Source organism: Cynoglossus semilaevis, chromosome 20 (assembly GCF_000523025.1).
Source record: "Cynoglossus semilaevis isolate Cse_v1.0 chromosome 20, Cse_v1.0, whole genome shotgun sequence".
Taxonomy (NCBI): domain Eukaryota; kingdom Metazoa; phylum Chordata; class Actinopteri; order Pleuronectiformes; family Cynoglossidae; genus Cynoglossus; species Cynoglossus semilaevis.
The window spans coordinates 2,830,350-2,839,514 of NC_024326.1; the positions used below are offsets into that span (position 1 = coordinate 2,830,350).

The following is a 9,165-nucleotide window of genomic DNA, read 5'->3' on the forward strand; positions in this document are numbered from 1 at the left end:
ATGTGACATGTCGATAGGGATAAGACAATTCCGGACAGCGGGGAGGAAACAATGTGAACTGAAGGGACAGTCGAGATGAGTGGGACGCGGGGTCACTGTCAGTGAGGCGGTCCCCCATGCAAACCCAAGTCCTCCATGTTGTTGACCTGCACACCTCGACAAAATGTAGAAAAACTAGCTCTTAACCAGAGAAAGGCAACAGCGTCAGGTTTCCACGTCAATTCTTCATTCCCCACCAAAAACAGTAAATGTCACAAATATTATTCACTGTAGAACTTCGATGATGAGTATGTCAGCTCTTGAACACAAAGAATATGGTAAAGCTTCGCCTTGTGCACTGGAAGCAGCAGCGTAAAAATAAAAAGGAACAAAACAAAAGCCAAGCACCAAAGGTCACAGATAGCTGTGCGTATAGCTCTTAAAAATGTAATTAGAATGTCTACCTCATACATACCAATTGCATGTATTCGTTGGTAGTCAACTTTGATAAGGAAGAGTCCTCAAAATAGGAAAGGACAAAAATCGAAGTTACAATGAGAAAATATTGAATGCAGTACAGTATATGTTCCTCCACATGTAAGTCAAACCAAACAAACTTTCACTGTGTTGTTAACCTTAACAGCACGCTAGGTCAAAGTATGTATCAACACATGTTGGTGTAGGCCAACAAGAGGGAGTACTGCCTTCTACCCAACCCACCCCGGGCCATAAGACACAAGCATCCCAGATCGCCAATGTGCAATGACGTACAGACAGAGAGACGTACAGACAGAGAGACAGACAGACAGAGAGACCAGTCAGACAGTCGATAGAGAGACAGACAGGAAGACAGACAAATAATATAGATAGGACAAATAGATACATGGAGAGACAGACAGATAGGTAGATACATAGACAGATAGAGAGACAGAGGGATAGACAGAAATAAAGACAGATAGACTGACACAGACAGTCAGACAGACAGACAGCCAGTCAGACAGTCAGTCAGACAGACAGCCAGTCAGACAGACAGCCAGAGAGAAAGACAGACAGACAGACACTCAGACAGACAGACAGCCAGAGAGAAAGACAGACAGACAGAAAGGCAGACAGACAGAGAGACAGTCAGACAGATAGACAGACAGTCAGACAGCCAGACAGTCAGACAGACAGTCAGACAGACAGCCAGACAGACAGACAGAGACAGACGGCTACATGGTAGTGGTGGTGCAAACCTGATTGGTGGAGGCAGTTGCGAAGGGAACACTTGTGGCAGATGTGGTGGCTGCAGACACAGTGGCTGGATTACCACCGTGCATCATGGGAACTTTTTTGGAGGGAAAATCATGTAAGCAAAAGTTCACAGAGGGGCAGTGTAGCCACACACACACCAAGCAAATAAAAAAAGAGAGGGGAGAGAGAGAGAGAGAGGGAGGGAGGAAAATGACATCGAAGAGGGATTCGATTTAACTGCTCCCTTTTCTTCCCTCTGATAAACCAACAGAGAAGTCAGTCCCCTACGGCAGGTGTGGGCAAAGCTTTTTGACTCCCAGGCCACAGTGGGTCCTAAGATTTGACTCGGAGGCCGGGTCAGGAGCAGATGGTTGGAGCATTTGTGTGAACTAAGATAAATGACATGTAAAAGTCAAGCATAAAGGCTAAAATGCTAAAATGCTTTAAGCCTTTTCTATCCTATCTATTGGGGAAATACAGGCACTGCAGGAAAAAAGCAGCAGTATAATGGTAATATAAATTAGTAGTATAATTTAGACAAGGTTGGTGGGCCGGATTAAAATGTCAAACGGGCCACATCCGGTCCTAGTTTGTCCAGGTCTGCTCTACGGAATAACTGTCACTGTGTTCATATAGGATGAACCAGGATAAGAAATTAACCAGAGGGTTGGAGATATTCCCATGACATGGGTATTTACTGCTCTCGTTGAATATGACGAACTTTTGCAAAATGTCCATCTGGACCTCTGTAGCACGGACGGCTCTCAAATCTTGCTATTAATAGCCTCAAGTAGACAGATTTGGCTAGGATAATAGCTAGACGTTCATTTTATACTGTTGATACAACAGCTAAATTACTCATATATGCGTTAATACTACAGGTCAACTAAGGTTTCACCTAAAATCTTTATGGCAGAGCAGATAACGGGAAAGTTATAATTGAACTCCCTCGCTTGTCTCCTCACAGGGTTTTTTTGAAGTTTTTTAGACCAGCCAGAAGCCAAGTTTAGAAAAGCGTGAAAACAAGACATCAGGAAATAAACAGTGTGTGTGTGTACACAGATAATATCATAGAAAGTACATGACAGTTAAAAATATATATTATAACAGTTCAATGTTTCTACATTTATCTTTCCGTATGTGGACTTTTGCTTGTGCTTCACATTACAGTGATATCTTTACTGAACCAAAAACAGTGATTCTCAGGTCACCAAAATCTCATTTATGAGTTAAACATCACTGAAATACTATTAAAACAAATATTGATGGTTGGATTTTGATGATGTGTGAGTCACAGACATGAGGATACACATAACTTAAGAAAGAAAGCTGGGACCTACCAACGCTGGCTGCAGGTGTCATGCACAATATTGAGCCTGCCCATCATGCAGTGCAACAGGAAGTGGATTGGATAAGAAAGAGAAATCAAAACAGCCCATCACAAGGATCGTTAGAGTGAGGGGAGAGATAAGGTGGGGAGAAATGGTTAATATCTCTTTGACACAGTGATTGGAAATAAAGGCGAAGGCTTGAACTCGTCATACAGTAATCTGTTAATCAATCGACAGTTAATTCATTCTAAACCTCTATCTCAGGCGTAATGAGTATGAATTTGTAATACACCAACTACGACTTTGAACCCCCATCCAGCATCATTCAACCCAGCCTATGCTTAAGCCTCAGCCACAGCAATTTCCATCAAAAACCATGATCACAGGATCCCAGAGAAGAAGGTTACCACATTAGCAGTGTCTAGAAGCAAAAAAAAAAAAAATCTATATTTTATCTTTAGGCAGCAGGGCTCTAAACTAACCAGTGCTCCCAGTGAAATCTTCAGGAGGGCATGCAGAGGGTCAGGGAACCAGAGATAAAACCATCGTGCACTGCAGTTTTTTTGTCATTTCCTTTTCTCACATTATACAAAAACAGTATAATATAACGCTGCATTTCAAAAAAGTTGGTACACTTCAAAAGCAATTTAACAGAAACAATGTTTTTGTCTTAGCAGAGAGCTGTGTGTGTGGTGATACTGTGAAATTATTGTGGTCTGTGTTGTTAGTCTTCCCCTGTTGACTGTGCCAATTTGTGTGTAAAGTGTACCACCTTTTTTGTAAAAGCCTATAAAAAGTATAAGGCTGCAGGTTGAACAAGGGGTTAATCAGAGGTGTGACGAGCACTTGGGATTTGTTGAAACCATCTTCTCCGTTAGTTCTAATTATTTAATCTGAGAGATTAAAATGTAATCCCTTTCTCTGGTAAGCATTCGCAACTTCCTCATTCAGCCTGCACAGGATAAGCAATGTGAAGTTACACTGTAATACTGCAGTTAGTACGCACGAAAACATTTGTACTTCTCCGTCGACAGCTTGTCTATATGAAGTACCATTTCCATAATGCAAAACAACAACGGCGTTAGGAAACAAATCTGAATAATACTGAGGTTTTAGAACTTTATACTATGTATGTAAAAAGTCCACATCTAAAGTGAGACCTAACAGTTTTTTTTTCCAACTCCAACTAAACAGAAGCCAGGTGGGACTGAACCAGGCATTCTCAGGCCACACAGAGCACCGGCTGTGGTCTAGTATGGAGTCATACCTGATGGAAGGAAAGCAGCCTGCTGCTGAAACTGCATGTTGGCCAGGGCCTGTTGGTACTGGAGCATGCCAGTGTTAAACATGGCAGAGGCACCGTTGGCCTTCTCCAGGGCTGCCCGCTTTGGAAGGGGAGCCATGACACTAGGAGTGATGCCCTGCTCAGCCAGACGGAGGTCAGTGAGGAAAAAAAAAACAAAAACAGACAGAAAGAGAGACAGGTGCGTGGACAAGAGAGAGAGTTGAAGTGTTGGAGAGGAGCAAAATAAGAAAACAAAAAAGGTACATATGTTAGAGTGCATCATACTAACAGTGTCATTACATCCTTGTTTGTACAACAACAACATCAATATCTTCATATCAGTAGCAAGCAAGCAGCAGTCTGACACAAGTACTACACAAGCAGGAGCATGGTGCTATCGGAGCTACTGGCTAACAAGCATTATTCTTACTTTATTTATTTTAAAAAAACTTACTTGGATATATTCACTTTGTACTCATAAGGCTGACTAAATGCAACATAAGCAAGCATAACTATTTGAACAGTAAGGCTGCTAACAAGTGGTGGAACAAGTAGGAAGCACAGAGAGAGGGAGGCTGCACTGCTAGCTCCATGATATACTGAGTAAGCCATGTTTAAGTGATGTTCACTCTCAGGCAAATTTCAAAAATGGTCTCAGGCCAAGGGACGTGAGTCAGATGTTTTTCCCACTGGCAAACCTTTGTAGCTCTAAAATGAAAGCTCTGTTTGTGGCTCTTGACATGAGGCCAGTCTTGAGGTCAGAATATCCGTGACACGATTTGAGGATGGAGTGAACTATCATTTGAACAGTAACCGTCTGTTAAGGTGGGATCACTATCGTATGTTTAAAAAAAAAAAAAAAAAAGACTGTTCCTGTTAGCCCCACCCTTATCCATCTGAGATACACTAACAACATAGACATGCACAAATTTGATTGAGCTGCTCCACAACACAGGACACTGATTTTGGACGTAAGACTGAAGCCATGCCACCATAATAGAAGCTCTACTACACTAGCTCTCACTGACTGTTGTTAAAAAGGTAATAAATTGATTGTGGCTCCTCATCACAAATTCTACATATGAATTTGTGTTTCAAGTTATTCCTAGGCCGAGAGAAAAAAAAAAAGAAAGAAAAACAGTATTTTGTGCTGGATTCCACATGAACTACTTAAAGCCACAATCATTTTATCACAGGCAAAAATGACAGTTCAACAGGAGGAAAAAAGAGACATTACACTGAGACAACAACAACAACAACATAAATAGCTAGGTATCTTTGGTTAAAACACTGCTCTACAACAAAGCCACATGCCAAGCTAAAAGGTGAAAGGTCATAGTACCAGGTCAAAGGTTGCGTCGAGGGGTCGCTTCAGTGATTTGACAGCCGACTGAGTCTTAATTAGCAGGCAGCGAGCACATGATGGCAATGGGCCAATGGGGTTCAAGCGCATTAACATAAACCAGCAAGCAGAGGTGCATCATGGGGGCAGCAGTGCAGTTTGGGTATAGGTGAGAAAAAACAAAAACAAATAAAAAAACAAATCATTGGAATGCAATATACAAAGGGGATAACAGGACTAAGGCATGCACAGTGTGGACACTAGCTCTGCTGCTCAACAGTTACATGATCTCCCATCATCAATAGAAACGACTACTGCTACATTAGTTACTGACACACAAAGATGGATGGATATAGCCATGAGAAACTTATTTAACCGTCGCTTCAAGTCATAGAGTGTACATAAGAAATGGCAATAGCCAACCTGGCTAAAGGTGAAGCTACAAAAGTGCTCCACTAGTTTAATAAGTGAGTCCATGTGAAATGAATGTCTTGGAGAAACATGGTTGACTTCTAACTGCAGCTAATGTCAGCAGACAGTTAAATTGTCTACTGAAATTAAATGTACTTAGTAATAACCCAGTTGAGGGTCTTAAACATTAGCTTTAGGTCTATTTCAGAATTTTGGCTACTTCTAAGGTCCATTAAGGTCAAAAGGTCAGCCCTAAAAATCACGTTAAAAAACAGGGACGTCAGTTCAGTACGTGAGCTGAACATCATTAAGTCTCTGTCCTAGAGTTTTGGCATCTTTAAATTATTTCAATTAAACTAATGTTAAGTCTCATTTTACCCCAGACTTCTATTCACATGAAGTTACTTAGAAAACTGTGGAGCACTTCCTGGAGTGTCACTTATCCAACTGAATGGCTACATCCATTTCTTATATACAATATACAACAGTGGGATACAATATAATTGTGTTGAAAATACAATAAACACATACAATAATAGTGATGTCAAAAAAGACTAATATGGGACAAAATAGGCTAATATGGCTAATAACTACTATTCACTGGCAGTGTTGCTGTGACACAGAGGTAACAGTATAGAGGAAGTTGTTTTTTTATTATTATTATTAATGTAAAGAGGTAGAGAAGTTGATAGAAAGCACAGAAACAGTCACAAATAGGTCATAAATAAGGCCAGGGCATCAGAGGGAGGAGACAGAGGACTCTCTGCTTAAGGCCTGGGATGAGATGAACAAGGAACAAGACAGTTGTTTTGTCACATTAGTATAAAGATAAGATAGAATAAAGATAAAAAGCCATGGCAGTTACAACATGCCATGTTCCAGTCCTTCTTCATATCACCCAGCTCTCAGGAGATTTTACCCAGACCATCATGCAGACCATTTATAATCCAAGCTAATGGTAGCCAAACTAAAAAGCTACAAAGGTGCCACAGAATATTATGAACTAAAAGATGCCATTTATAAACGTCCTGACATTGAACAATTCATTATAAGGCTGTTCTTTGTGTGAATGAATCTGCCCGTGATTTCACAGACTGCTTACCATGGCTGCGGCGGCTGTGGCCTGGTTCACCTGGTGCTGAGTCGCCTTGATCTTAGCCTGCAGATGGGCTGGTGGGTGAAAGTACTTGCACTTTTCTCGGGAGCATCGACCCTTGATGTAGTCCATGCACACGGTGACCGTGTTGTCGTTGGTGTCGATCATGGTGCTGTCAGCGGGGTGGGCGAAGCGACAGTCGTTCTCACCGCGGGAGCAGTTTCCCCTCTGATACTCCCTACACACCTGGAGAGTGATGAGGAAAAAGAAACATAATTCAGTGTCTGAGTTTCTTGAGTTGACAACAATATCAGTGCTATTTTGGTCTAATCCTGCTCCTGCTCAAACTTTGAACACATATATCTGTAGAGACCTGAGAGGAATATATAATTAATATCATCAACAGTTGAACATATTTTTGACCACAGTAGAAAATCTTTCCCATTAGCCTTTTGCGAATATGTTGTTTCTAAGATTTTCCGATTTTAATTAAAAAAAAACAAAAAACATCGGACTACGTTCCATTTCATCTGCTCTCCAGCTTTACTTTTCTTTTTCCAAAAACATATGAAAAGGAACACCATGTCAGGACTTTAAAGGGAAGTACAGTAAATGAATGACTTTTTTCCTCTAAAACTTCCCCTTCCATCACCAACTGAACTTGAATTGCCTACAGCTCAGTTCTTCTTGTTGCTCAGTTCCCGTGTTTTGACATGGATGTTACACAAAAGGTCATTTGACTGAAACTTCTGCATTTCTTGTAAATGCCTTCTACCGTATGTGAGGAGTCATCACAGCCACATTTTAAAAAATATAGATATACTTTTTCAGTTTGACGCCAGGGGGCAGCACCGTCTTCTATTTGCTGCTTTTTTGCCGCTCTTTCTCTACTGACTTCAACCTTAGATGCCTTAACCTACTGCACATAAACTTTGTCATGTTTTCAGCTGTGGTTAAAGACTTATATAAATACAATATATAAATAAACACTTTATATAAATAAATAAAACGGTCTCTATTCAAATATTAATACACTCCAATTTTTGTAGAAACACATTGTTGTAGGCTTTTCTTAAGAGTTTTATTAATACTACAAATAAATAGAAAAGAACTACATAATGGTAATCTGTCAACATTACCTCAAGTCTGTCTGTTCTCAGCAGCTTCTGGGCTGCAGCAGCAGCGTTGGGGACTTGGCTCATGGTGGGGCTGGAGGCCATCAGGACAGGGGTGCTGGGTAGGATCTCTGGGGGCATCAGGCTGGGTGAGACTGGGCTCAGGTAGGGATTAAAGGCTGCGGCGACCGCTGCTGCTGCACTGGCGTTTGTGGGCAAGCCTGGCGTCACTGAGAACATGGGCTGGAGGAGGACACAGGTGAGGCAGAGGAATGAGTGTGCAGCAATACTCTTGCGGGTTAGGGTTATACTGGGGAAGAAGCAGGGCTGACAGAAGAGGACTGAACGAGCCACACACACACAAACACACACAGCATACGTGAGCGACGTCACATGCTTGGACCCTCACCATGTGCAGATGCTGTGGTATGTTCATACGTGTGTGTCCTCTCACCATAGGCGGCAGCTGCGTGCCAGGCATCATGGCATTGGCGAGCTGCATCTGGTGGGCCAACATGGCCATGTTCTTCTGCTGGATCAGGTTGTTCCTGCCATTGATCTCCAGCTGAGTTTTTAGGTGTGGAGGAGGGTGCAGATACTTGCAGTTCTCCCTGGAACAACGGCCCTGAAAAGGAGGCAACAACAGCAGAGTTTTAATGAGACTGGTGAACTTTGTTGTGTCTTTGGACATTTTATTTTCTACTGCATACGGTAGTCTCACGGTGGTCATAGAAAAAAACTAAAGGCTACGGCAAGTGGAAGAAAAGTCAGAGGAGAAAACTACAAACTCTTATTGTATCCTTCAGCATGCCATCGGGACAAAACATACTTAAAATCCAGCAAAGACCTAACTCCAAGTGTAACTGACTGAGTCCTACAGAAAATGTGACCTAAAAACCAGGATCCACTGAAAAAGATAAAAGAATAAAATATGAAAAATATAAAAAAAGAAGACAGATATCATTATTAATAATAATAATAATTTGTGCTGCCTAAATAGAGTTTGATAATGTTCATCAGCTGCAGCCCTCTCCGTCCAGCACTAATTGTTTTGATTCCATCAGTCCTAACAACAACACGTCTCTGTGTGTTTGTGTGTTCCAGTCCCAGGAGTGCATGACTGCGCCGCTGCTATCCAGACATCCTGCTTCGCTACATGTTTACCTGACACTATAAATACAGCAGGCTCATATGATCTGTACATATTGTATTAGCAGTCATCTGGAGGTCACACTTCAAAGCTTGAATAATTATCACAGACAGGGATCCCATTTTGCTGCCTGCTGTGAGGATCCAATTATACCTTCCGGCCCAGAGAGGAGGAAGAGGAGGAGCCTGTGGAGACGCCTTAGCCGCCACAGCCATGCGTACAT

The 9,165-nt window shown here is 41.8% G+C and overlaps 1 protein-coding gene across 15 annotated transcripts in view; it reads right to left on the minus strand.

Moving 5' to 3' along the window:
• The window catches only part of mbnl1 (muscleblind-like splicing regulator 1), a 41,809-nt gene that overhangs the window by 3,122 nt on the left and 29,522 nt on the right, over positions 1 to 9,165 (minus strand). Inside the window, exons 3-10 of one of the 15 annotated variants that reach the window (XM_008333907.3) lie at positions 8,247 to 8,417; positions 7,817 to 8,035; positions 6,684 to 6,923; positions 5,171 to 5,224; positions 3,811 to 3,964; positions 2,553 to 2,588; positions 1,215 to 1,306; positions 455 to 499 (exon numbers count right to left, since the gene is read on the minus strand). In XM_008333907.3, coding sequence (XP_008332129.1) covers positions 455 to 499; positions 1,215 to 1,306; positions 2,553 to 2,588; positions 3,811 to 3,964; positions 5,171 to 5,224; positions 6,684 to 6,923; positions 7,817 to 8,035; positions 8,247 to 8,417 — 1,011 coding nt within the window. Of the gene's footprint in view, positions 1 to 454; positions 500 to 1,214; positions 1,307 to 2,552; positions 2,589 to 3,810; positions 3,965 to 5,170; positions 5,225 to 6,683; positions 6,924 to 7,816; positions 8,036 to 8,201; positions 8,418 to 9,165 lie in introns of all 15 variants that reach the window. The other 14 variants (XM_025066300.1, XM_008333906.3, XM_008333910.3 and 11 more) reach the window with 14 other exon arrangements.